Source organism: Notolepis coatsorum (genome assembly GCF_963971535.1).
Source record: "Notolepis coatsorum genome assembly, chromosome: 2".
NCBI classification, from domain to species: Eukaryota; Metazoa; Chordata; class Actinopteri; order Aulopiformes; family Paralepididae; genus Notolepis; species Notolepis coatsorum.
In genome coordinates this window covers 176,971,313-176,997,580 of record NC_140166.1, presented here as the reverse complement: position 1 = coordinate 176,997,580, position 26,268 = coordinate 176,971,313, and the positions used below count along the sequence as shown (strand labels likewise).

Genomic DNA, 26,268 nt, shown 5'->3' with positions numbered 1-26,268 from the left:
AAACGTACGCTTTCCTTGATCCAGGAAGCACTGGAACCTTCTGTACTGAAGCTTTAAGGAAGCAACTGAATGCTAAGGCGACACCAACTCGAATCCTACTTCGTACTCTAGGACAAGAAAGGGTCATAAGTATTAACCGAATCAATGGGCTGGAAGTGTCAAGTCTTGAAGGAGATGATTTCCTAAAACTGCCACCACTCTATACTCAAACAGAAATTCCTGTAACCAAGCAACAAATTCCCACTCAGGATGATGTGCAAGAATGGAACTACCTAAAAGAGGTTAAGTTGCCATATATTGATGCAGATATTGGACTCCTGATTGGTAATGATGCAGCTAAGTTTATGGAACCGTGGGCAGTAATTAATAGCAAGGGTAATGGGCCCTATGCTGTAAAGACAAGACTTGGATGGGTGGTTAGTGGGCTTCTACACAAACCCACAATAAGCCATAAGCAGCCAACCCATATTTCCGGCAATCGCATATCAATAATACATTTGAATGACCTCATGATCCAAAAAAGGAAATTCAAGAAAGATGTGGAGTTTCACAAAAGAAGGACTCACCATGGAGTACGCCACCCAAAGAAACGCAGACTGCGTGTAATCATGGCAAAGGCAAGAGACGCCCCCTTGAAACGGGTTACAACACCCAGAATGGAACTTACTGCTGCAGTACTAGCAGTGAAAGTGAACAGGAATGTGGATGAAGATACATTCAGAACCCAAGTGAACATCAAGATCAACCCTGCAGACCATGTGTCCCGAGGTCTTACAGCTGATGCATTTTTAAAGTGTGAAAACTGGAAGAAGGGACCGGACTTCCTACAGGAAAAAGAAGAGACATGGCCTAACTTACCTGCTGATCTCACCCCCATACCAGCCGACGATCCGGAAGTCAAAAGAGAGAAGGTTACAGTCAATACCATTCAGATGACAGATCAAGATCCTACTAGCACTCTCATACACCACTACTCAAGTTTCTACAAATTGAAAAGAGCTGTAGCATGGATGCTGTATTTGAGAACTCACCTTTTGCAGTTGAGTAGAAAAAGGAAAGATCTGATGCAAATTCAAGAACCAGACACAGACAAACAAAGACAGACAATTGAAGTAGAGATGAAAAAATTCAAAAACGCTGTAAAGGCACACAACCTCTCTCTGGATGAACTGGACACTTCAGAGATAGCCGTTGCTCAATTCTGTCAAACCCAAGGATTTCAAGAGGAAATCAAAACATTGCAGAAAGGAAGTTTGAACGTGCAGAAACACAGTTCAATCTACAAGCTTGATCCCAAACTTGAAAACGAAATATTAAGAGTGGGTGGGAGATTAAGCAGAGCAGCCATGCCAGAAGATGCAAAGCACCCTGCCATCCTCCCAAAGGACCATCATGTGTCAAAGCTCGTTCTTAGAAAGATCCATAAGGAAGTAGGACACAGTGGGAGAAACCACATGCTCTCCTCACTGAGACAAAAGTATTGGATTCCTTGTGCCAACTCATTGGCAAGAAAGATTATTTCTGAATGTGTGACATGTCGACGTCTCAATGGATCTGTCGGAGAACAGAAGATGGCAGACCTGCCAAGAGATAGAATAACACCTGACCTACCTCTTATGAATGTACGTCAAAAATGGAACCGCATCCGCAGGAACTTTGAAAAGGAAGACATTGTGATCATAGCTGACACGAATGCACCAAGAGGATCCTGGATGTTGGCTAGAGTCCTGGAAACAATGCCAGACTCAAGAGGACTTGTGAGAAGTGTGCGTCTTCAGACAAAGACCAGTGTACTTGAAAGGCCCATCAGCAAGATTTGCCTGCTGGTGCCAAACTCAAATTAGGTACTGAAGATTCAAACAGGCCTATACACCATGCCTGTTTCCCACCTCACAAGTATTTATTTTGTTTTGAACATTTTGTATGGCTCCAGCAGTTTTTTGATTTTGTATTGTTATTAGAGCCTGCCCATAACAATAGGGGCCGGTTATGTAGGAGCCATTTCATTTGATTTAATAGTTTTGACTAAATAGCGCCGCCACTGGTCGCCTCGTAAAATGGCACCATGGTTCTCCTATTAATTATGGCACAGCTGTGTGTAAACGCACGCCAGACGAGAAACAGTTTTTCAACCGCTCGCTTGCTACACACACACACAGCGCAGATTGAATGAATGAAAGACTGAAAAGAAAGACTTTGTTTAGAATCATTATGAGTTTATTTGAAACCCTTTTGCTGCGCCTGTTTGTTTTGAAACCTCTTTAGTACAAGTCTGGAGCCTGTTTTGTTTCATTTGTTTGCTCCGTTATTGTTTGAAACTTTACGCAACTCCTTCCATAAAACTCAACCGGTTCGAACCCATCGGATGCAACTATCAACAACATCAAACAGTGAGTAACAAGACAGCCCAAGTCAATGTGGTGTGAGCGCGTTGAAGACGTATCCTGGCTTAGATAGGCAAATTGAGCCTACAGTATTGTTCTATTGTGTATTTTATTGCCATGCTGTAGGTCGAGGGGGCAAGACCCAAGAATCTTGCTCTTTTTTGTACGAGAAATTTGACAAAGATGCAACAATAAAGCTGAATCTGAACCTGAATCATCAGCGATTACGTATATCTTTTCCAGATAGGATTTTGGTTGTTTTTTACCGCTCCAAAAATCCTACATCGGCATAGAATGTTATTGTTTATAGACATAATAATCCAATATTCATCACGAAAATCAGTTATTCTCAGACATTTCATGGATTTCCATGCTTTAAGGTTCAATAGCTTACACATTTAAAAAACCACTATACTACTTTCTACTTTCACAGCTGTTAGTTCCTATTTAAGGGTGTGTTTGACAAACTAACAGCTGTGGAAGTTGTTAACGGAGGTCAATGGCACACAAAAAGTGTGGAAGTTATTAAAATGAGGAAGTTATTGAATTTTAAAGCATGAAAATCCCTTAAATAAGACATTGGGTCACTGGTAGCTGTGTTGAGGGGTTTTCTGGGGGCTCTGTGTCCACCAGTGGCGTTGTTAGCCCTGGGCTTCCGGGGCTTTAGCCCCGGATGTTTTTCTCCTAGCCCCGGAGCTTTAAAAAAAAAAAAAAAATCATCAGTCTGCATCATTAGTTGTCTTGTGTAGTGTTTGGTGAATGTATTGTATATTTTCACGTTCTCTGTGTACAGTACTTCACTCTCCTTCAATTTTGGTTGAAGACAGGTGAACTCACCTGCTGCATTTTTATAGTGCTTAAACCTGATTGGTGTATCTACAATTAAGCAATGGTGTGTTTGTGCATCTGATGCCTGTGTTTAACCAATTGGCTCATATGTGTGGTAATTTGACATTCTAATGTAATGCAAGTGTGTTTAGTGTTTTGAAAATCACTGTGTGTATTGTTTTGCAAAAAGTGTGAGGCTGACATTGTGCTTGCTTGGGTGCAAATCTGGGCCTATGTTTTGCTCCTTGAGTGTAAGGTTTTGATAATTGTGTAATACTTTTGATTTGAGTGTTTATGCAATCGAAGAAAACTGTAAAGACTAGAGATGAACTGTTTATTTCTTTTGTACATATATTGTGCATATATGTTTGTTTGTTTGTTTATGTGCATGATTCTTAAATGTGTTTTTATTTTGTTATTGGTGTATATGAGTGTGTGTATGTATGTATATATATATGTATATTTGTACTCCTGTTGGGGCCTCTTGGACCAGATCAATGTTTTATCTGGCAAAATAAAGGTTAAATAAATAAATAAGAAACTGATGATTTGGTCCTGTTAACTTTGAATTTTCTATGGGGACTGCCCAGATCCCCCTCATGGACCTGGACCTCACTTTAAGAACCTCTAATCTAGTTCTTCAGTATTCGTCTCTAATTACTCTAAAATTGCGTATTTCTGTGTAAAAAAAAAAGGCTGAATGGGCTGAAGCCCCCAATGTTCTGTTTCATTAGGGGCTCTGCTTGGCATCACTACTGCACTCCCTCGCGTACGTGCACGCGCACTGAATAAATTCCACAAATGTACCTTTAATACCAGTATTAGTCTGACCACACCCCTCATCAGCTTACCTTCATAAGCAGGTGTGTGGTCACCAGTGTTGTGCTAGTTACTGAAAAATAGTAACTCAGTTACTTTACTAGTTACTTCATTTCAAAGTAACTTCGTTACTGTACTAGTTACTTACACCCAAAAGTAATGAGTTACTGTGAAAAGTAACTATTTAGTTATTAAAAAAAAATAAAAAATAATTGCTCAAGTCCCATGCCCCATATACTCAAAATCGGTTGATCAACTTGACAGTTTCCATTCACATCACGAACTCTGCTAAGCAATGTGGTCTAGAGCGTTTCATTATATATTCCCTCCCCGCTGTATGTATATTTCTCTCCCACCCACCCACCCCCTCCTAATGTACAGTCCCCTCCCCATCATATGTATATACTCTGTCAGGATCTAGGGGTAACAGTACTGTATATTTGAATACCGTTATGTCACAAATGTATCAGTACTAAATACCTATATGTCCCTATGCCATAAATGTCATGTATGTTGTGTATGTCATAAATGTCTATATGAATTGAAAATGGGGGACCCTGATGGAAACAAGACAAACGTCTTTCTCAGGTCTGCATCCCCTTAACAATTGTATGTATTGAGCCGTACTGTATTGTACCCATTCTGCAATCTGTTAAATAAAGTTTTCATTCATTCATTCATTCATCCATTCATTAATTCATTCATAACCATCTTGCAGCGTTGTTTAAGATATCAATCAAAGCATTGCAACGTTAGAATAGTTAGGATATCAATTGTGCATGAAAGGACTATATTTATATTGTTTGATTAGTATTATGAGATTCCCTGGCAGATTTCGTACAGTCAAAATCCGTTGATCTTGAGTTTCAGTGAACACATTGCACTCACCGTCACCAGTCTGCGGTGGTCGAGATGTAACGTTAGTCCAGTTGACTCCAGCAGCCCTTCAAACATGTTCTTTATCTCGTTTCCATGTTGTATATTAATTATCTCTCCAAGTAGTTGCTAAATGGTTTGTTAGTTCGTTATTATTACTGCGTTCTTATTATGTAGATTCATAGCGAGCGTCCTCTTGTTGTTTACTGTAGAGAGCGTCTATTTCTTTCAGAACGTCAGTGGCCAATCAGAAGTGCGAAAACCAGAATGAGGCTACGGAAAGAAATAATAATAATAATAATAATAATACTTCGTTTTATATAGCGCCTTTCAGTCTACAGTAAACAAAACAAACGCAGGCGAAATAAGGACGCTCGCTATGAATCTACATAAAAAGAACGCAGTAACGAACTAACAAACCATTCAGTAACGTAAGTAGCGTTACTGAATTTAAAAAGTAATGCGTTAGAGTACTAGTTGCGGCAAAAAGTAACTTCGTTTCTGTAACGCGTTACTTTGTAACGCGTTAGTCCCAACACTGGTGGTCACCTGCTCTCCTCCTTCTCGCTTTCACCACAAGGAAGTGCCTCGGTAGTACCCCACTTGACGTGTTGTTAGTTGACGTGGAGAAAATGTTTTGTTTACAAGGAAGGAGATACGTTGACATCATATCTTTATTTTCTCTCTCACTATTTTCGAGAAAATACGGCGATATTGTCTTCGTACTGGAGTGTCTAGAAGATGATGATCATTCTAAAAACCCTCCACCGGTTTTCGTATTGGGAGCACGCCGCTGTATGCTTCTCAACTGCAGTTCCTTGCTGTGTTTGTTGGGGTGAAACCTGTCAGGCCACAGCTGAACTGTCGGACATGCCGCTGTTGTGAGAAGCGGTGCGTTCCAGGTTGGGTGAGTAGTGTTTGCTGGCAGGCTCCACTTGTCTGTTAGTGCTATGGGGGCTACTTGACAATGTTTATGGAAACCGGCCCCAGGCTAGGGTCCTTTGTTCAGCCACCTAGGCGACAGAAGGCCTTGGTCTGAAGACCATTATAGTTTTAACTAGTGGGCCGCAACCATTAACACTGGTGATCCCTGTGTGTTCTGGACGAGTGGATTCTCTCTGTCACCGTGTTAAGGCCCCATCTTTCATATCCAAATGAGAGTATTCCTTCATGAGGGGATATGTGCATGGATGTGCGATAGCGGCAGATCCATGTTCAAGTCAGCTACACAGGCCAGTTTGGTATTGTGCTGATTCCGTCGGGTGTTGGTAAAATCACTGTTGTGAAGCGGTGTTGACATCTTGTTTTCTCTTTTCTCTTAAAAAGTGAGGAGAGGTTCAGAACGGCGGCCTGTCTGGGTGAGTGTTATGTCATTGTTTACATGTTCAGGTGATAGCTGCTTAGCTTACGGTTAGCCAGTCAGCTGTTAACTGCTGCGTTAGCCTGCTGGGATCGCTGCATGGCCTGTTTAGTGGGCCTACTGTTAGCCAGTCAGCTGTTAGCTGCGGTGCTAGCATGTCGTGATCGCTAGGTAACGTTAGCTTGCTGCTATAGGCCATGGCCTGGCGCGGGGTAGCTTTAGCTTCTCGCGCGCCGCCGTGAGCTCGCTTCTGGTCGCGTCTCGCGAGCAGGGGCAGTAGTAGCGCCCGAACGGTTGGAGCGGCCGTTAGCTTGATGCTATTTTGTTGAACGTGCTTTGATTTTAACATGTTTTACACTCTTGACTACGACGTCATCCTTGACAGGGGATGTTTCGTCGACCCTGCCCTGAGCCAGGACGGCAAGGTTGCATCAACAAAGAGGACTGTAGTGCGGGTTGGGGCGGCGACGCTGCCCAGTTCGAACAACACAGGAGTGGCTGTGTTCCTACGGTGTCTGTGACTGCACTTCGCTGATCTACGTTCCGGGTAGGAACAGGTTTGACCAGACCTTATAACACGTTTTCTGGTTTTACTTTTCTAAATGTATTGTGAATAACGATGTTTTTTCCCAAAACGTGTGTTGCTGCAATGCATTTGGGATACGGCGCGGGTTATGTGTGAGCTGTTTTTGTCACTGGCAGTTAGCTTCTCCGTGCAAATCGGGATGTAATGATCTGGTTGTTGTGTGAGAAACATCATGGTGTTTATATGTACCGTGTACTCACAACTAAGGTAACTAACCTATGAAGCTATGCTTGGTGACAAGTGAGTAAAAGAATGTTCTTTTCTCAGCCTGTGATGACAATGAACAGTGTTCACATATTAACAGGTTTTCCTGTTTTAACTGGCCGTATTGAGGGTAAAATAAGAGGATTGTGTTTCCCCCCGGTTCCCTGGGGACTTTTTCATCCTCCTATCAGACATGTTTGTGCACTAATTGTGTCTTTTGTGTGGTAGGGATGCGATGTAACTCTTAGCTTGATTGCTGAGGTTGTGCTAAAACTGCTGGAGAAACTTTATTTTCCTAAAAGAAAAAATGGTTTGGTCGCTGTCGTGTGTGCTTAGCAAGGCCTGTGGCCGATACTAATCGAGAATGATGTATTCTCTCATTGTGAAAAACGGCGTTCCTCTGTTGAGTGTTTTTGCCATTTTTTGTAGGTGATGATGGGTTGTGTGTGTCATGTGACCTACAACTGGGTTGGACTGGCCACAGAAGCACATGTGTATGTTGGACCGGGGCTCTTAGAGCTCTCTCTATTCTGTGTTTTTTCCTTAGTAAAAATCAGATAGCAGGTTAGCTCATGCGCTGTGTGGAGCTGTCAAACGCTTCATAGAGTTGACTATGACTGTGTCATATTCTCTTTTTGTCATTACATCGTATCATGGGTGTGGGGTCGTAAAGGGGTGAACTGGTAGCCTTTCCTCTCCCCCTTGTTTCTGTCGGTCAGGGGTACACCCCCTGTCCTTCAAGGTTCCCGTCACGTGGCGGTTCGGCACGTTACGGGGGGGGGGGGGGGGGGGGGGGGGGGGGAGTTTCCTGGTCCCACGGCCTGGTATATTGGGCGTGTGCACCGCAGGAATTCCCCCGCCATAGAGTACGTCACCGTGCGCGTCTCTGTTGGTAGGACTTCCGTGTGCTGTTCAGGTCCATGTGATGGATCTGTTTCAGGGGGGTGGTCAGGGCTCCTCCTCACCAAGCGCCTATTCGGGCCTTCTGTGAGTTCGGACTCCTTCTTCCATGTGAGGGAGCCTCCATCAGAGTACAGAGCCTTCCTCCTCAGATTGTCAAAGTGGGTGGACCCTCTAGAAGGGTCCTATTCTATTGTATATGTATTTGATTCAATTCGATTATTGAGTGTGTATGGGTTCAGTGCCTCTTCCCCGGAGAGCCCTAAAACCAATTTTTTACATGGCTCAAGGTGCAATATATTCTTTTCAATCTGTACAGCTCGCGTGGGAAGTCTCTCTGGCGATCCCCGTCTCCTTCCTATGGGAGGGTGGTGGGATGTAAAGATGTGAAAATTTTTTACCCCTGGCTGTGTAGACTGGGATACATACTGTTGATGCTTCCTTCTTTTCTATTCAAAAAGTTTTGGAGTTAGGGAGTGTCACACCCCTCTTGTCGTTCCCCTGGGCGCCTTGGGGATTCAATGACAGGTCTAAATAGCCTGTTCATTGATGGGGGTGTGTCCCGACGCACGTATAGTGCTAGCTCGCTGTAAACAGGCGACTGACTGGCACGCCTTGGTTGCTTGTGGTTGAAACGGCGTTTTTATAAAGCAACTGAGATGGGGGTTTTTCCTCTTCCGACGACCAAATCCCACGACCTGGGTTGGTTTTTCGACGGATTCTCGTTCATGTCTGGGGGATGATGACGGAATGGATCTGAACATATGTAGAGGGGTCTCACGCCCTTGGGGTGGGCCACCAGGCGCGGTTCGGCCGAACGTCTGGGTGGCGCCTTATTTTTCATGTTAAGATCGACACGCATATCTGCCCTTTCTCCTGGAGTTGGCATGTCGGCGTGGTTAGGGCACGGGACTGGTTCTGGTCACGCTGGACCGGATCAGTTGAACCCGTTGTCCGCCGGGGATGCAGATCTGCTGTTCTGGTACCCTGAGGGACTTGGGCTTTTTTCAGGGGGAAAAATGCCAGGTCGGTCCGGGTGTCACAGGGTTAAGCGCTATGGAGACCCTGGTTGGGTACGTTTTTACTCAGCACTGTCGTAATGGCTTACGGCCATTTCAACCTGTACACGCTCGATCTCGTCGGATCTCGGCCGCTACACAGGTTGGTCCTGGTTAGTACTTGGTTGGGAGACCGCCTGGGAATACCAAGTACGGTGTGCTTAGGGGCTGGTTCTCCATTATTTTTCGCTCCTCTCTCACGCATGGCGAAGTGGGGCCTGTTGGGGGTGGTCTTTGACCTCCTCTGGTGACCCTGTGCTTCCCGTATCGCCAGGCCCGGTCCGAGGTAATGTTCGTCGACCCGTAGGCCTGGGTTGACCCTTTTTTGGAAACTGAGACACTTGTACTGCAGTATAGCCGGTGTATACCCGCAGGTGTGTTTTGGAGTTTTTTCTTGAGGGGTTATAGGAACAACCACCGCATTGGGTAACACCAAGGTGGTTGATTCCCTGGTGTGTTGGAGCAGTGTCAACTCCCGGGTTACCCGGTTGAGGGTGCCCCTGCACGTTCATGACGTCTGCCAATCGTGTCAGCCTTCTCTGCCTCAACCCCTCTGGGTGGGGGTTTTTAAATGGAGGCTTGGTCATGCAACAACGCCAGCATACGCCCCTTCCGCCGGGGCAGCTGTGTTCAGCTGTCCCCTCTGGCGCCTGTCTCGTCCGCAGTCTCCAGGCTAGGGTTAACAGCCTGTTGCCTGGTTTTTCCCCGGTGCGCTGCCTGCTTCCGTTGGTTAACCTTTTTTGTGTGCTTACGGCCATGCTGACTGCCTGTTCTGCAGGGTCAGTGTGCCAGGCGGTGTACTATTGGGGGGACAGGGCCCGCTCGGCTTACGGCCGTACCGACCTGAACACGCCCGATCTCGTCCGATCTCGGAAGCTAAGCAGGTTCTGGCCTGGTTGGTACTTGGTTGGGATACCGCCTGGGAATACCAGGTGCAGTAACTGAGGGGCCTTTGTCCGAATACGCTGGCGATGTGGGGGGCGGGGCACTACGTGCCCACCTGGTGGGGTCTTGATGCTGGCATCATGGACTTCTCCGGGCCCCCATTCCAGGGAGTCCAGTCCTTTTGGTGGGTCTGGGTCTTCCTTCGCGCTCCGCTGCTACGGCCTTGCCACGGGGTTGGGTTTGCCCTTGACCCCGTGATTCTGGGGGCAGTAACGAGGTTGTTCCTCCGTTCGTTCCCAGGTGGCATGCGGGTTGTGCGTGTGTGTAGTCGTGGGGTCAAGCCACGGTCTGCTCACCCTGTGCGTTGAGTTGCTTGAGTGCCTCTTCGCACGGTCGGGTCCGTCGCCTTCCCGTGAAGCCCCTAATAGGGGGGATACCCTCCATTAGGGGGGGTCGGGGGGGCTCGGCCCTCCCTGTTCTGATGGTTTTGGGGGGCTGTCAGCGGGGTGTATTTGTCAGCCAGCGGCTCCGCTTGGCCTCCCCTTGTGCAGTAGTGATGCCAAGCAGAGCCCCTAATGAAACAGAACGTTAGGTTATGACTATAACCAAGTTTTGTTAATTAGGGGTGACGCTTGGCATCAGACGGCCGCTGCAGCCCTTGACCTCACCTTGTGGTGAAAGCTTGGGAAGGAGGAGAGCAGGTGACCACACACCTGCTTATGAAGGTAAGCTGATGAGGGGTGTGGTCAGACTAATACTGGTATTAAAGGTACATTTGTGGAATTTATTCAGTGCGCGTGCACGTACGCGAGGGAGTGCAGTAGTGATGTCAAGCGTCACCCCTAATTAACAGAACTTGGTTATAGTCATAACCTAACGTTTTCTAACCCTAAAAACGCCCCTGGTGTCCACCAAGGCAGTGGTTTGAGATTGAAATGTTCCATGTTGCACTTTTACGACGGTCCCTAAGTATTGATTGATTGATTGATTGATTGAAAACTTTATTAACAGATTGTAGAATGGGTACAATACAGTACTGCTCAATACACACAATTGTTAAGGGGATGCAGACCAGAGAAAGTCTTTCGTCTTGTTTACATCAGGGTCCCCCATTTTCAATTCATAATGACCTGTTAGGCTCTGAACTGTATCATAAACTGTGGCATTTTTGAGGTAATCAAACGACTGAAATGTCAGCCTATTATGCCTTCCAACATTTGTAAAAACTGGGATAAATTGATGCTTAGAGGCGGAGCTATTGACAGCAATAACCACGGGAAGCCGATAATGTCAAATATTAACCCCAGTAATTGACTCTCCCGTTATCAGACCGAGTATACGTGTCGTGGCTTGATTATAGGCTAAAGCAACCCCGAAGATTATTGTATAAGAATTTCTTTTCATGTACAGGAAAAGAAAAGTATATTTTTTTGTATCTACTTTTTCTCCCATTTTCTATTTTTTCTCCCATTGCGAATTCGTATTGTCTAATTCTACCCTCCCCTGTCTCGAACGCTGTTAGGCCATGCCTCCCACAGGTCGGCTGCAATGTGGACCAAGCCTTGCATCACGTGTCCCCTCCGGTACACGAGGAGGCAGCGGTCGCATCTTTTCACCTGTACAGCGCGATCTCTCAGCGGCGAGGGTCTGCGTGGGAGGGACACGCTGCCCTCGTTGCTTCCTGATTCTGCTGCGCAGGTGCACCAACCGACCTGTAGGAGTCGCTGTCCACAATGTCCGATGCCCACCCGCCAGCTTCCCACCCCCTAATACTGCCAATTGTATTAGTATGAACGACCAGCCAAGCTGGTAGAAATGCAGAGAGCTGGGCTCGAACTCAGCATCTCCTGCATTAGTGGCGAGCGCCTTGCCCACTGTGCCACTTAGCCGCCCTAAAGAAAAGTATCTAATATAATATGTGAGTTAAATTATTGGGAAAACTGACATACATTTTGTTCAAAATAATAATACATTTAATAATCTCTTTAATTTACTCTTAAATTAAACAAACCCTGAATAAAGGATGTACACTATTGCAGGTTTACACGTAAAATCAATTACCTTAATTGTAGCCTAATGATTGACCGTAGTCATTTTGATTTAAATAGACCGTACCTGGTATGACAAATTTGTTTTACCATTTGTGGCTGAGTTCTTTGGGACAGCTCTATTTGTTTTTACCGGCTGCGCTTCAGTGATTGGTAATCCCACGCAGGCAGCTGTTGCAAATGGGCTTGCTCTGTCCATTTGTATCGCTTTCACCGCTGGAATCAGGTAAAACCAAAATAAAACCGTTATACAGTGACAATATAGCAAATACAATAATAAAAAAAATTCTATAGTGTTAGTTCTTGTGTCAAGAGCTCAGTCAACCAACTAAGGTTAACTAGACAAATTTTTTTGTTTTACTTAATGAATACAGTAATTGTATTTTTGATTGTTGTGTTTCAATTTAGGAAGAAAGCAGAAGGAATGCCTGAGCCTTATTGGCTAGTCTGTATACTATACTGATAAGCTAGTCTGTAAACTAGTATACTGTAAGCTAGTCATTTGCTAAACCAAAGGCAGGGCTAGACCTAGACCAGGGACTATACCTACTTGTCCCAATATTGTCCTCTTTTTTCCATCAGTGGAGGTCATTTGAACCCTGCAGTGACATTGGCAGTGGTCTTTTCAGGTGGCCTGAATTACAAAAGACTTATACCATACTGGATATCTCAACTTCTTGGTGGAATAACTGGAAGTGCACTAGAAAAGGTATAGACAGCTCCATGTCATCTAGCACAATATAATGGAATGTAAATGAGGCTAATCATACTCACAAATTAATGAATGCCTAAATCTGAATGCTGTTGTGTAATACTTTACCAGTAAACTCAATTTGTTTCCCATTGCACTATAGAAGGCTGACTTGCTTGTGTCAACCTCTTCTTCTACAGGTCATATATTTTCTCAATCACTGTTTGATGGTGCATCCGGGGCTGCCTTCACCGCCATGCAGTCTGATTTTATTTATTTTATTTTAAAACCTGATGGAAACCTGTATAGGATCTTGCTGGCAGAGATCTTCATGACATTCTTCCTTGTTCTAACGGTTTGCATGACTGCAGTCAACAGACAGACCAAGACCCCTCTGGGCCTCTGGCGCCTTTCTGCATTGGACTGGTCGTCCTTGCCAGTTCATTGGGAGCGTGAGTATTACTGCCTTGACAAGTGTTCTGTTCCGAGTTCATGGATGATGAAGTAGCCAGCGAGAGATAAAGTGCAACTTTATTGTTCAGTTGAAGAGGAAAGTTTGCCTCTGACTTTAAGCCTACAAGTTGTGTAGTTTCTGAGACACAGACAATTCAGCCTGTCACAGTTTGGCTGTCATTGCTGTTATACCAGCAAGATTTTACCAAAAGATGAAATTAAAATAACAGCCTAGCCTACATTGAATAAAAAAAAACATGTTTTATTATCATTATTTTCAAATACAATTATTTTATTTATAAAAGAAAACTAGATCTTTTCAAAAATGTGTCTTGAAAAAGTGGGGTTGTCTTATAATCAGGGTCGTCTTATATTCTGACCAATACAGTCGGCAGTGCATGAGACTCAGGAAGTTGGGAAGTTCAACACATCAACTTTCTGAGTCTCATGCACCAAACTAATACTAATTTATTGTAAGGGCTGCGTGTGTGTGTGGGTCACAAGCAGATAATAGGGACTCTTCAAGTTATCCGTGTAACGAATAACCACTAAACTGCTTACACAGACATTAACTCATTGGACGCCGACATCGCTTATATACGTGTTTGTCGGACAACTGTTGAACGCCAACCACGTATATATATGTTATTTGATCGTTATTTATTTTATTCAATATTTCTATTCATTACAGGCCCACTGACTCTGCGTTAACATTGGGAATCGCATTGAAAATGCCTAGGTGCAATACCGGCCGCATCACGCTAGACGGCGGTATCGAGCACCCTTTCTAACATTGTATCCAGGGCTGTGGGATGGCCCCAGGTCTCGGGTTTCATTTTTCCTTCTGTTTTAAATCTTTTAATTTTTCATGAGGTTTCACATTCAATCGACAGATCTACAGAATGTTCAGTGTCACTCTCATGAACAATTTTGAAAATGTTTCCTTGTGCTCCCCACTCAATCCATTCTCCCATCTCTCACTCACACTCACACACACTGGGACATACACACACGTACACGCGCACACACGCGCATACAGGCATACACACACACACACACACACACACACACACACACACACACACACACACACACACACACACACACACACACACACACACACACATACACACACACTTGCCCACGTACAGGCACACATACACACAAATAAACAAATAAACAACAAAAATTAAATTATAATAAAATTATAATAAAATAAAATAAAATAAAATAAAATAAAATAAAATAAAATAAAATAAAAGGACAGTAGGTAAATCATAAGTAAATAAGTAATAAGGAATAAAAGTGCAAATGTCGGTATTGTAAACAGTGACAGTTTATAGCACCCAGTTGCTCACACCCGCTTATCGATGGCTACTCCGACAGAGAAGGGTCCGGGCCGCTGCATGTTCAGCTCCCTTTCCCAGACCCGACCCCGTGGGGGCAGGGTTTGACAGCCATGCGCAGGCAACCAGGCACTTACACGCAGACAAAGAGCCTCAACAGATCAGCTAATCTAATCTGCTAAAACTCCACGTCTGTTATATTAGATATGACACATTATAGGACTACATTATGAGTTTCCAGTTGAGTATAGAGTGGATTCCAAAGTTCTTGAAATAAGTGACCCTGGTTGTGCTTTTCAAGCGTTATCTTTTCTAAGGGAAGAAACTGAGATATTTGTTCTATGAACATATTGAATGTTGGTGAGATTTCATTTTTCCATAGAAGAAGTATACATTTCTTTGCAAAATATGTTATGTATACCAACAGTCTGCATTTCTTTTGGTCTAAGTGGCAGTTTGTTATATTATTTAATAGATAGACACATGGTGATAACTCAAATTCCAACTCCATGACAGATTTAGTAAATAAGTGGATCTTGTTCCAGAAATGCTTCAATTTGCTACATTGCCAGAACATATGCAGAAATGTTCCTTCTTTAATTTTACATCTTGGGCAATTTGGTGAGTTTTCTTTCGAGATTTTGTGCATTTTTACAGGAGTAAAATTTTCCTTCTCTGTCGAGGTGAACGGTCCTGCCGGTTACATTGAAGCCTGTCAAATATGCCTGATCCCTTTGTTATGGTGGATTATGCCGTCGAGCAAATGGACATTGGATCTACCAGATGGCGATCAAGATATTGGAATATTCTTTTTGGATTACTCCCGGCCACAGGTAAGGGCGATTTGACGTACATTTTTGCTTGATCCTGCAATGCTTTTACACCAACCGGGCTGATAACCGTTACATATCATGTAGCTCTGCTCAGCGTCATTAGTGCACATACTTCACTCCAGTACTCGTGCACTGAATAAAAACTCACAAATGTACCTTTACCTACCAACATCCGTCTGGCCACACCCCCATCCACCACCTATATAAGCAGGGGTGTGGCCATACACTCACCTCCTTCTTCGCTTTCACCACAAGAAAGTGCCTGTCTACCAATCACTTTGACAAGGTTTATTAGCTGAAGAAAGTTGAGTAAAAGCGTTCACATTATTTCTTGCTTTTTTTTTCTCTCATAATTTTCAAAAGAAAAAAGCTAAGCTATAATGTTTACCTCGGGGGGTCGCGCTAGCAACGTCGCCCTTCACAAGCGGTTCTCCGTTGCCTCCTCTGCCGTGTGTCTTGGGGCGGGTTTGACGCCGCTGTCGTGGACGTCATCCGCGCCCGGTAGACGTCCGGTGGGTAGCTTGCCTCTCCGAGGAGCTGGTGCACCAGCGCCGTCTCCTGTGAGATGGCCTGGTTCCTGCTCTGGTTCCTCCGCCGCCAAGGGGTCGTCTGCCGTTGGGCAGCCGGCTCCTCTCGAGGCGGAGGATTTGAGACGCAAGCTTTTTGCGTCTGCTCGCTCCCGTCGTAGGATGGTAGCATGCAGGCGCGAACGGCCTGGTTTCGGGGAGTTGCTGGAGCCGGATGAAGGTGCGTCTGTTTCTCCGTGGCCGATGGAAACGGAGGATTACATGGTAGAAGCAGATGTTCTTTTGTTCGACGCCCCGGTGGAGACATATCCCCCTTCCGTTCAGGATGAAATGGCAGGGGGTGATATGTCTCCTTGGAGTCCCTCGTATTCTGGTGTCGGGTTAGAACCTCCGACTCAGCGACGAGATGCCCTGCTATCAGCCATATCGGAGAGTGGCTCTGCAATGGGCCTGTCGTATGTGAGGGACACAAGCTCGGTGGAGGGAGGTACGCATGGGGAACTACATGCCTTGTTCCCCGGGCTCATGGCGGCGGCGGCAGTCGCAAACGGCGTGCCGCTGCCGCAGCCACTGCCTGCTCCTGTCCCTGATGATCTCATAGGTCACTTATGGCAACGTCGTCCTGTGAGGGAGACGGGCGCTGTCTGCCCATTTTTTCCCTCAATGGAGGCCTACGTCCGTCAGGGACAGGTGGTCTCCCACATCACGGGCCTCACCCCCGCCTACGTGCAAGTCACGAGGGTGGTGGGTCTGGTCGAGGGTATGAAGGAGGGGGTGCCTCGGCTTGATAGGCCGATGGCGTCTCTCCTTTGTCCTGAGGTGGTGTAGGAGCCTTTGCGGAAGCCGGTTCCCCACGGGAAATCGGCGAGGCGGTTGGCCAACTGGAGTGACCAGTCGCTCATCGCCGGAACCCAAACCCTGGCTGCGACATCCAACATCGCGCAGCTGGCGAGGTTCATGTCCGGGATGATGACGAGCGGTACGGTGCTGACGGAGGAACAACATGCTCAGCACGCCCAGGCGGCCGGAGCCATCCTGCATCTGATCCAGCTGCAGGCCATCGCCGCCGGGAAAGTACGCGCCCTGGCCACTCTAGCTCAGCGCCATCTTTGGCTGGAGCAGGCGCTAGTGCCGGACAGGAAGAGGCTTCCCCTACTGACGGCACCCCTCTCCGATGCTGGGCTCTTCGGGTCGGCGTTGCAGCTCATGACTGCAACCTGCAGGGATATGCAGGAGGAGCGGTCCGTGCTCCAGCCTCACTTCCCCCCGCCCGATGTCGCCGGTGGAGTCAGGCGGAAGGCTCGTCGTCGGGGATCCGCGTCCGAAGCCGCCGCCGCTACCACCGCCACTGCTGGCCCTTCAGCGAAGAAGGCCAGGAGGAGAGAGGGCGCCTCGACCACTGCAGCCGGCCCATCCACGCTCGGAGGTGACGGTAGGGATCGTCGAGACCAGGCAACCCTTTACCGTCCCTCCGGGGCTCCCTGGGGTGGCAAGCCACGAGCGGCTCGTGGCAAGCGTCGCTAAAGATGACTTTTTCCCCTATTATTTCCCCTGTTCCCTTCCCCGGCCCACATATGATTTTGTCAGAATAAAAAGTCCCTCCTAGGAGGGACTGTATTTTGTTACAAACTGTGTGTTTATTCACTACATATGATGGGGATACGATGTGACACGTCGATGTGTTAACCTTCGCTAGTGTGGGTTTGATAGGAGGGCTAGACTTTTAGTCTTTGTTTGGTCGCTACATATACATGTGTGCTTAGCAAGGCCTGTGGCTAACACTCGGTCGAAAGGGTTTTTTCTTCCTCGACCTGAAGACTTATGTTCTTCTTATAAAGGTAGAGGTTAGTTGTGTGTTCTGTTGCTTAAAACTGTGATATTGAGCCACAACACTGTAGTGTTGGTCTGCAGAAGTGCTTGTGTGTGTAATGGTACCACAGTCTTTTAGACCGCGCTCTCTCTATCAAACTTCTGTGTTCTTGTAACATAAAACACGGGTGTCGTGTTCACATATAAACCTTGGCCTTGTTATAAACCCTGTTCACAGACTTCATCTGTGGCTAGCGTGTGTTGGGTAGCTTATCCTTTGGATATACGCTGTTCGTTAGCATGCTGGCTACTTAAGGTATCATATGGCTATTGTTGTTATCGTATACGAGGGTTGGGTTTGTGAGGGGGTAAACCGAATAAACCCCTCCTTCCCTCTTCTGATTGGTCGGGGGGTTTGGCCCTCTTTTCATTCGGTCCGGCCACGCTGATAGGTCAGCTAGGCACGGGGGGGGGGGGGGGGGTTTCTCTGACTCCGCACCTATCACGGGCAGTTGAGTCATGGGATTCCCCCCGTCATAGAATACGTCACTGGGCACGTTTCTATTGGACGATGACTTCCGTGAGTTTTTTACAGGCCCCATGTGTGGTTCTCTGTTATTGTCAAGTTATCGTGGCAGAGCGTAGGAACTTGGTGTTCTGCTACGCTCGATATATGTGTAACTTGAGCCTTTTGGTCACATGGCTCAATGTTACGTTGACTTTTCAATTTGTGGCTCATGTGGGAAGTCTCTCTGAGGATTCCCGTCTCCCTCTTGTGGAGAGGTTGACGGGGTGTAAAAGTAAAAAGATTTTTCCCTCAGCCGCGTCACATGGGATTCATGTCGGTCTGTTTTTTCTCTTTTATAAAAAAAGAGGAAAAAAAGCGCGACAGCTTCTTGTCGTTCTCCCAGGCGGCTTGGAGGAACAATGTCTGGTGTCTTGTGATATCCATTGAAGTGTTTGGGTCTCGACGTGTATATAGTGCTGGCCCTGGGTGCTTCTCATGGGAATCACGCATGGGCCTGCGCGCCCTGGTTGCTCATCATTAAAACTGCGTTTTTATGTGGCAACTGGGATGGAGTCTGTCTCTTCCGAGTGCCAGTGTTGTCTCGACGAATTCTCGTTCATATCTGGGGGATGTTAACGGAATAGATCAAAACATAGGTAGAAAGGTATCACGCCCTTGGGGTGGGCCACTGAGCGCGGTACATAGGGGACCGTCTGGGTGGCGCCCTCTATATTGTTTTAGATCGACACGCGTACCTACCCCCCTCCTAGTGTCGGGGATGTCGGCGTGATTAGGGCACGGGACTGGTTCAGGTCACGCCGGTCCAGATCAGTTAACCCGTTGTCCGCCGGGGACGCAGATCTGCTGTTCTGGTACCCTGAGGGACTTGTGCTTTTTTCAGGGGGAAAAATGCCGGGTCGGCCCGGGTGTCACAGGGTTTTTGACGTTATGGAGATGTTCGTGGTTGTGTTACTGCGTGTTACCCCTCACTGTTAAGGCTAAGGGGGCCTGGTCTCTCTCCATTCTTTTCGCCCCTCTCTTCTCCTGTTCAGCATGGCTGGGAGGGGGCTGTTAAGGTGATTCTTTGGAATTCCTCTGGCATCCCTGTGTACGTCCCGGTCCGTTTCGTCGACCCGTAGGCCTGGGATAACCCCTTTTTGAAAACTGAAACACTTGTACTGCGGTATAGCCAGTGTATACCCGCAGGTGTGTTTTGGAGTTTTTTCCTGAGGGGTTATAGGAACAACCACCTCATGTTGAACCAAGAGATTGGTTGATTCCCTGGTGTGTTGGAGCGGAGTCAACTCCCGGGTTACCCGTTGAGTGTGCCACTGCACGTTCATGACGTCTGCCAATCGTGTCAGCCTTCTCTGCCTCGGCCCCTCTAGAGCAGGGGTGGGCAATTATTTTTCCCAGGGGGCCGAATGAGCAACTGAAAATATGTTGGAGGGCCGGGCCAAAATTCCAAACTCAATTATGCATAATATACATTTTATTTCTATATAAAAAGCAGTAAATGGCATTGTTTTGACCCCTGGTAAGAGTGTATGTTATTATTTGGCAATTAAAAGGTGAGGTTAGCTTTCAAAAATATCATTTATTCAAATAGAATTTATTTCCAAAATGATAAACAAAATGTGAAACAAAGGGCATTTTGAGTTTCATACTATTGAAACAAGGATTTTCTTAGCTTTCTAAAGACATCACATCATCTTATAGCAAAAATAAACAAGACATGTCACTGAACTGTGTAAAGAAAAGTGTCCCAGTTTGTAGCCTTTTTTACTTTACATGCCCATATTAAACATTTAATGTTTTCAGAACTGTGCAAAAAAAGAAAAAAAATATCAAGTGTCCCATTTCACTTGTTATATTTCCACATTTTAGTGTTCTTCAGTTCTTTTTTTCATTCAGTGTGAGAAATCCAGTCTCTGTTGAACTTTAACAAGTCCATCAAAGTCAGGTTGCATGTCTGAGGTGGAGATGCGAAGCACAGCTGCCAGATGTTCATCAGTGAGAGAGGATCTGTACCTGGACTTGGTAAACGTCATGACTGAGAATGTCTGTTCACATATGTAGGTGGATCCAAAGAGAACCAACATCTTCTGAGCATGTCTCCTCATGTTTGGAAAGTTCTCCTCCTTGAGAGCAGAGTAGAACTAGCAGTGATGCTGACTTAAAGTGCTCTTTCAGTAGTGAATCAGACTGCAGGTCAATGAGTTCAAGCTGAACAACTATCAACACTGCAGGTAAAGGGAGAGGAAACCAGCTGCATTTCATCCTCAACCTTTTTGAAATCTTGAAAACGCCTTGAAAATTCATCATGCAGTGCTCCCAACATGGATGAGTACCTGTGCCGGTGATCAGCTGATGGTTTGACTTCTTTCAGGGTTTTCATGTGTTTGAGATTGTTGCAACTTTGTCATGAAGGCTTTCACATGGCTATGCATTTCATGAGCAAAAATGCCCTTGCCCTGCAGTTGTGTGTTCAGTAGGGATGGGTACCGTTCACATTTGAACCGATACGGTACCGGTACCTGTGAATCGATACCGGTACCCAACGGTACCTTTTTTCTGTACTTTAGTCTCTAAAAATTGTATCTACCTACCTCAGTTGTGAAAAAAAATATCCAAACTTCAAATAACCACACTTTCGACCGTTTTCGGCTTGCCCTGACTGCTTTGTTGTTGAATCAAGTCAAATCCTAGGTAAGCGTATATTGTGCGTGTGAACGTTGACATGAAAAAAAAAAAGTAATTTTTTTTTTCTTTTTTTTCTTATCATGTAATCTTTCGCGGGCCGGTCAGAATCATCCCGCGGGCCGTACAATGCCCAGGTCTGCTCTAGAGCGTCAGTTTTTTTTGTGGAGGCTTTGACATGGTGCTCAACAATGCCAGCATATGCCCCTTCTGCCGGGGTGCTGTTTTCAGTTGACCCCTTTGGCGCCTGTCTCGTCCGCAGTGCTCCAGGCTCGGGTCAAGTGCCTGCTGCCTGGATTGAGGGATCGGCCTCTTCTGGAGGTCGTCTCCCCGGTGCGCTGCCTGCTCCCGCTGTTGTGTAGCCTCTTGAGTGCTTCGAGTTACGGCCATGCCGCCCTGAGCGCGTCCGATCTCGTTCGATTTCGGAGGCGGTGTAGGTTCAGGCCTGGGTTGTGCTTGGTTGGTGACTGCCTGGATATGCCAGGGGCAGTGAGCCAGGCGGCGTGCTGTTGGGGGGAAGGGCCTGCTCTTGGATGGGCCCTGTCCAAATACGCTGGCGATGTGGGGGGCGGTGTCACTAGTGACCGCCTGGTGAGGTCTCGATGCTGTGGCGTCTCCGGGGGGATCCAGTCCCTTCTGGGTCTGGGTCCTCCTTCGCGCTCCGCTGCTATGGCCTTGCCACGCCTTGCCACGGGGTTGTGCTTTGCTCTTAACCCCGTGATTTTGGGGGTAGTAACGAGGTTTGTTCCTTCCGTTCGTTCCCTGGTGGCATGCGGGTTGTGCGTGTGCATAGTCGTGGGTCGCCCCACGGTCTGCACCCTGTGCGTTAAGTTGCTCGAGTTCCTCTTCGCACGGTCGGATTTGTCTCCCCCCCGCCCTTCAATAGGGAGGGTCGTGGGGGCTCGGGTCCTCCCCGGTTCTGATGGTTGTGGGGGGCCTCAGTGGGGTACATTTGTCGGGCGTAAGCTCTGCTCAGCTCCTGTGGTGCACTAATGACGCTGAGCAGAGCTACATGATATGTAACGTACGGTTATGTATATAACCCTAGTTACATGAATGTAGTGACGCTCAGCGTCAGGACGCCACTGCGGCCCTTGATCTTGCCTTGTGGTGAAAGATTGAGAAGGAGGTGAGTGTATGGCCACACCCCTGCTTATATAGGTGGCGGATGGGGGTGTGGCCAGACGGATGTTGGTAGGTAAAGGTACATTTGTGAGTTTTTATTCAGTGCACAAGTACGGGAGTGAAGTATGTGCACTAATGACGCTGAGCGTCACTACATTCATGTAACTATGGTTATATACATAACCGTACGTTTTTAGTGTTCAATGCGAATGCCGTTACTGACAATCAAATAATCAGAAACGACCCCCTTTCATGCATTCATGATGGAACATAATAGCTATGATCTAGATTTGATTTTGGGATAATAGCGTATACAGGCAAGACATGGCAACGTGTACAATGTAATCGACGTATACTGCCATAACTAAGAATTTCATGAATTACCCTAGACCGCTCTAAAACCATACTTATATTCACCACGGTATAATACGGGAACGTATGGATGGAGAAATTATCTCTTTTTTGCATCTTGACCGGAAGAAACTCAATGTCAAATGACTATAGTATTGTATCCATGGCTATAATATAGAATATAGATTTAGCTCTACAAACAAGGTGACTAACTCCCATCGTTTACAGTGTGGCAGTAGCTACCACAGGATAAGGCTAATCCCCGGCGGCCAATGAGTTAAGGAGAAGGGGAAAAATAAACAACAAAAAACAACCTTTACAGGTGGAAGCCTCAAAGTGAGTATTTAAGAAAATAAGTCAAGTCCAAAAAACAGGACGACACTCATAGACAGTCTCCTCCCCACCGTATGTATATATTTTCTCCCACCCACCCACCCCCTCTTAATGTACAGTCTCCTCCCATCATATGTATATATTTTCAGAGAAGAAGTGCGTCTTTAGTCGACGGCGAAAGATTGGACGGGTTTCGGCTGTTCTAACTGGGGTGGGTAGTTAATTCCACCTCCTTCTCATCCATCACCCTCAACATAGGGGCCCCTCAGGGCTGTGTTCTGAGTCCCCTCCTCTAATCGCTGTACACACATGACTGTGTGGCACAGCGGAACAACAACACAATCATCAAGTTTGCTGACGACACAGTAGTGGTGGGCCTGATCTCTGCAAACGACGAGAGGGCCTACCTGGAATAGGTAGAGGACCTGGCGTGGTGGTGTCAGGAGAACTGCCTCTCCCTGAACGTCAGCAAAACAAAAGAGATGATTGTGGACTTTAAAAGGACGGGGGCCAGGGACTACAGCCCCCTCAGCATCGACGGGGCACCGGTCGAGAGAGTGAACAGCTTTAAGTACCTTGGAGTCCACATATCCGAGGACTTGACATGGACCACACACATTGACAGTGTAGTGAAAAAGGCACGGCAACGTCTCTACTTCCTTAGGAGCCTAAGGAAGTTCAAAGTGAGTCAGAAGATACTCAAGAACTTCTACTCATGCACAATAGAGAGCATCCTGACTGGTAACATCACCTCCTGGTTTGGGAATAGCACCGCACAAGACCGTAGCAGACTACAGAGAATGGCCCGTTCAGCCGAACGCACAATTGGAGGTGGACTTCCCACTCTCCAGGACATTTACAACAAGCGTTGCAGGAGCAAGGCTAAGAGAATAATCAAAGACTCTAGTCACCCAAACAACTGCCTCTTTGAACTGCTGCAGTCAGGCAAGCGATACCGGAGTCTCATGGCCAGTACAGAGAGACTCAGAAGGAGCTTCTATCCCCAGGCCATCAGGATGCTCAACGACAATGCCACTATTTAACAACCCATCATCTACACTCACAGCACACACATCCACACGCACACACTCACTTTAAATAAACACTCACCGTAACACCCACTCTACTCACTTTAAACACTTTAACACACTTTATATTTATTAACAAAGAGATTTGCACTACACCTTACCCTAAGCTGTACCTGATCCTCCTCTCCAAGCCTCCCCAGAGTACAGTCGCATATCTCTCCCTCTCCCGGACCTCCAAGGCCACCCCCACCGCTGCCTTCTCGTCTCCTCCCGAAGCTGTCTGGCTGCCGTGTGGATTCTCATCTTTCACCGCCACTACCTCCCTGAAGCCGTCCTGTCGTGTTGACTCAAGCTTTTTCAACAGAAACAACTCAACTTCCTAATCAACCGCGATATGGATCTAATAAGCTGGTCATTTGCAGCGATAGATCGCATATTTTCTTCGAGGAAGCAGGATGCGGCTGATCCGCTATGTCCACTCGGGAGTTTTCAGTCTGGCTTTACAATAGATACCTAATGTGTATCTACTCGCATTCATGATGATCGGAATGGGCGCGATCAGCATATGGATCTGGTACTGCCTTAACCTAATTCGGAAAGGCGTAGATCCTTTGGCTGTGGCAATAGCCAGGATCGAAACCAACCAGGTGGAACTTTATAAAAGGCTCGCTGTCTACCAATCTGACGAACAATCAAGCTCAAAGGCCATGCTGGAGAGCATCGCGGTCTACCACTCTGACGAACAATCGAGCTCAAAGGCCATTCTGGAGAGACTCGTTGTCTACTACTCTGACGAACAATCGAGGTCAAAGGCCATTCTGGACATCGCGCAGGAAATTAAGGTTGTGATATATCGTGATTAAACCAAATTGGAGCAGCATTTGGAAGCAAATTGGTCACTGCTGCCTGCATTTTCTGTAATGAGTTGTATGTGTATGTATCAAGCATCCTTGACTTCCAGGGACAACGATGTAAATAAGTCATTGGCTTTTTCGTTCCTATCCTTGACTAAAGCAAATATGTGATGTAATGATCTGTATATGTTTTGTTGTCTAAATAAATACCTACCTACCTACCTACCTACCTACCCATTGCTGCATTGTACCTCAATGTAACTTTTTTTTTACTCTGTATTGTATATTGTATATATGTATATTGATTGACTGAACACTTTTTGTTTACGTGCTCTTTACTTTGTCTATTTTATACTTTTTATCTAGGAGCTCATACAGAAAAAAGCATTTAATGGAAAAATATTCTGTATTTTACTATGACAACTATTAAAGAAACTTGAACTTGAACTCCGGTGGCTGTATGAATCCGGCCAGAGCCTTTGGGCCAGCGGTCGTAGCCAATTACTGGTCCTATCACTGGTTCTACTGGGTTGGGCCCTTGGCCGCTGCTGTGCTGGCCAGCTTGGTGGTGAGGTAAGTGATAGGCATCATATAATTTCTCCTGTCAGATGTTCCTATTGTTACGGCAGCAGTGGCTGAGCCCAATAGCAGAACACACAGGGAGAGAGAGAATGGAGTGTTTTAGATTAGCTTTAATTCCTTGGGTACCAAGCAGACATGACAACAATGTATATGCAGAAATGTGCGGCTTTGGGCGAGCAGGGGCGCTCGCTTGAGATTCCCAGTGACGTCCGAGCGGGCGGCGTATCAGGACACGGTTCGAGCTGGGAGTGATGGTCCTGGGCATAGGGAGAACAGAATTTAGAGCAAGGCAGGCAAACAACGACAGAGCAGCAAGAGTGAGTAAGTCCTTGTACCTAGGTTGGTAGGATAACACTGCGACGAGGGACGACAGGATCCGTCGCGCTGATTGATGTCCCTCTGGCAGCGTGGGAATGCTGGGGTTGGATACTGTCCATATAATGGTGTGGAAGCAGGAGGGAAGAGAAAGGCTCTCGCCGTGATTATGACAGGACCCCCCCCCTCTACGGGCGCCTCCTGGCGACCCTCCAGGCTTGTCAGGGTTGGCCCGATGGAAGTCCTGGACGAGAGCGGGATCCAGGATCAGCTGGCGGGAGACCCAGCTGCGCTCCTCCGGGCTGTAGCCCTCCCAGTCCACCAGGTACTGGAAGCCGCGACCGTGACGACGCACGTCCAGGTAGGATGGTCGTCAATGATCAGTGGAGGGGGAGGTTCCGGAGCTGGAGGGGACAGAGGACTGGAGACCACGGCTTCAACTGGGACACATGGAAAGAGGGATGAATGCGCATATGGGATGGCAGCTTGAGTCTGACGACTGAGGGGTTAATGACAGACAGAATTTCGTAGGGTCCAACAAAACGGGGGGTGAGTTTCCGGGAAACTGATTTTAGGGGAAGGTCCCGAGACGAGAACCATCTGACCTGGTTGATAGTCGGGGGCCGGGTTCAGGTGACGGTCGGAAAAGCGGCGATTCCGGTCAGCGGAGCGGAGCTGCGTGGCCCTGGTGTCCTCCCATATCCTGCTGCAGCGGTGAAGGTGCGCCTGCACCGAGGGGACTGAGATCTCCTCCTCCTGGGTAGGGAACAGTGGAGGCTGGTAGCCCAGAGAAGACTCGAAGGGAGACTGACCTGTGGCAGCGGAGGACAAGGAGTTGTGGGCGTACTCGATCCATGGCAGGAAG

General features: G+C 46.8%; 1 protein-coding gene across 1 annotated transcript; it reads left to right on the top strand.

The window, feature by feature from the left end:
- Positions 1-656: 656 nt before the first annotated feature.
- LOC311223626 (aquaporin-8-like) lies at positions 657-25,083 on the top strand (the record flags this gene model as incomplete). The annotated part of the gene is made up of 5 exons (XM_084308401.1): positions 657-768; positions 12,009-12,174; positions 16,686-16,872; positions 19,168-19,223; positions 24,939-25,083. 5 exons carry the CDS (start codon positions 657-659, stop codon positions 25,081-25,083), a joined length of 666 nt encoding a protein of 221 aa, XP_084164527.1.
- Positions 25,084-26,268: the final 1,185 nt, after the last annotated feature.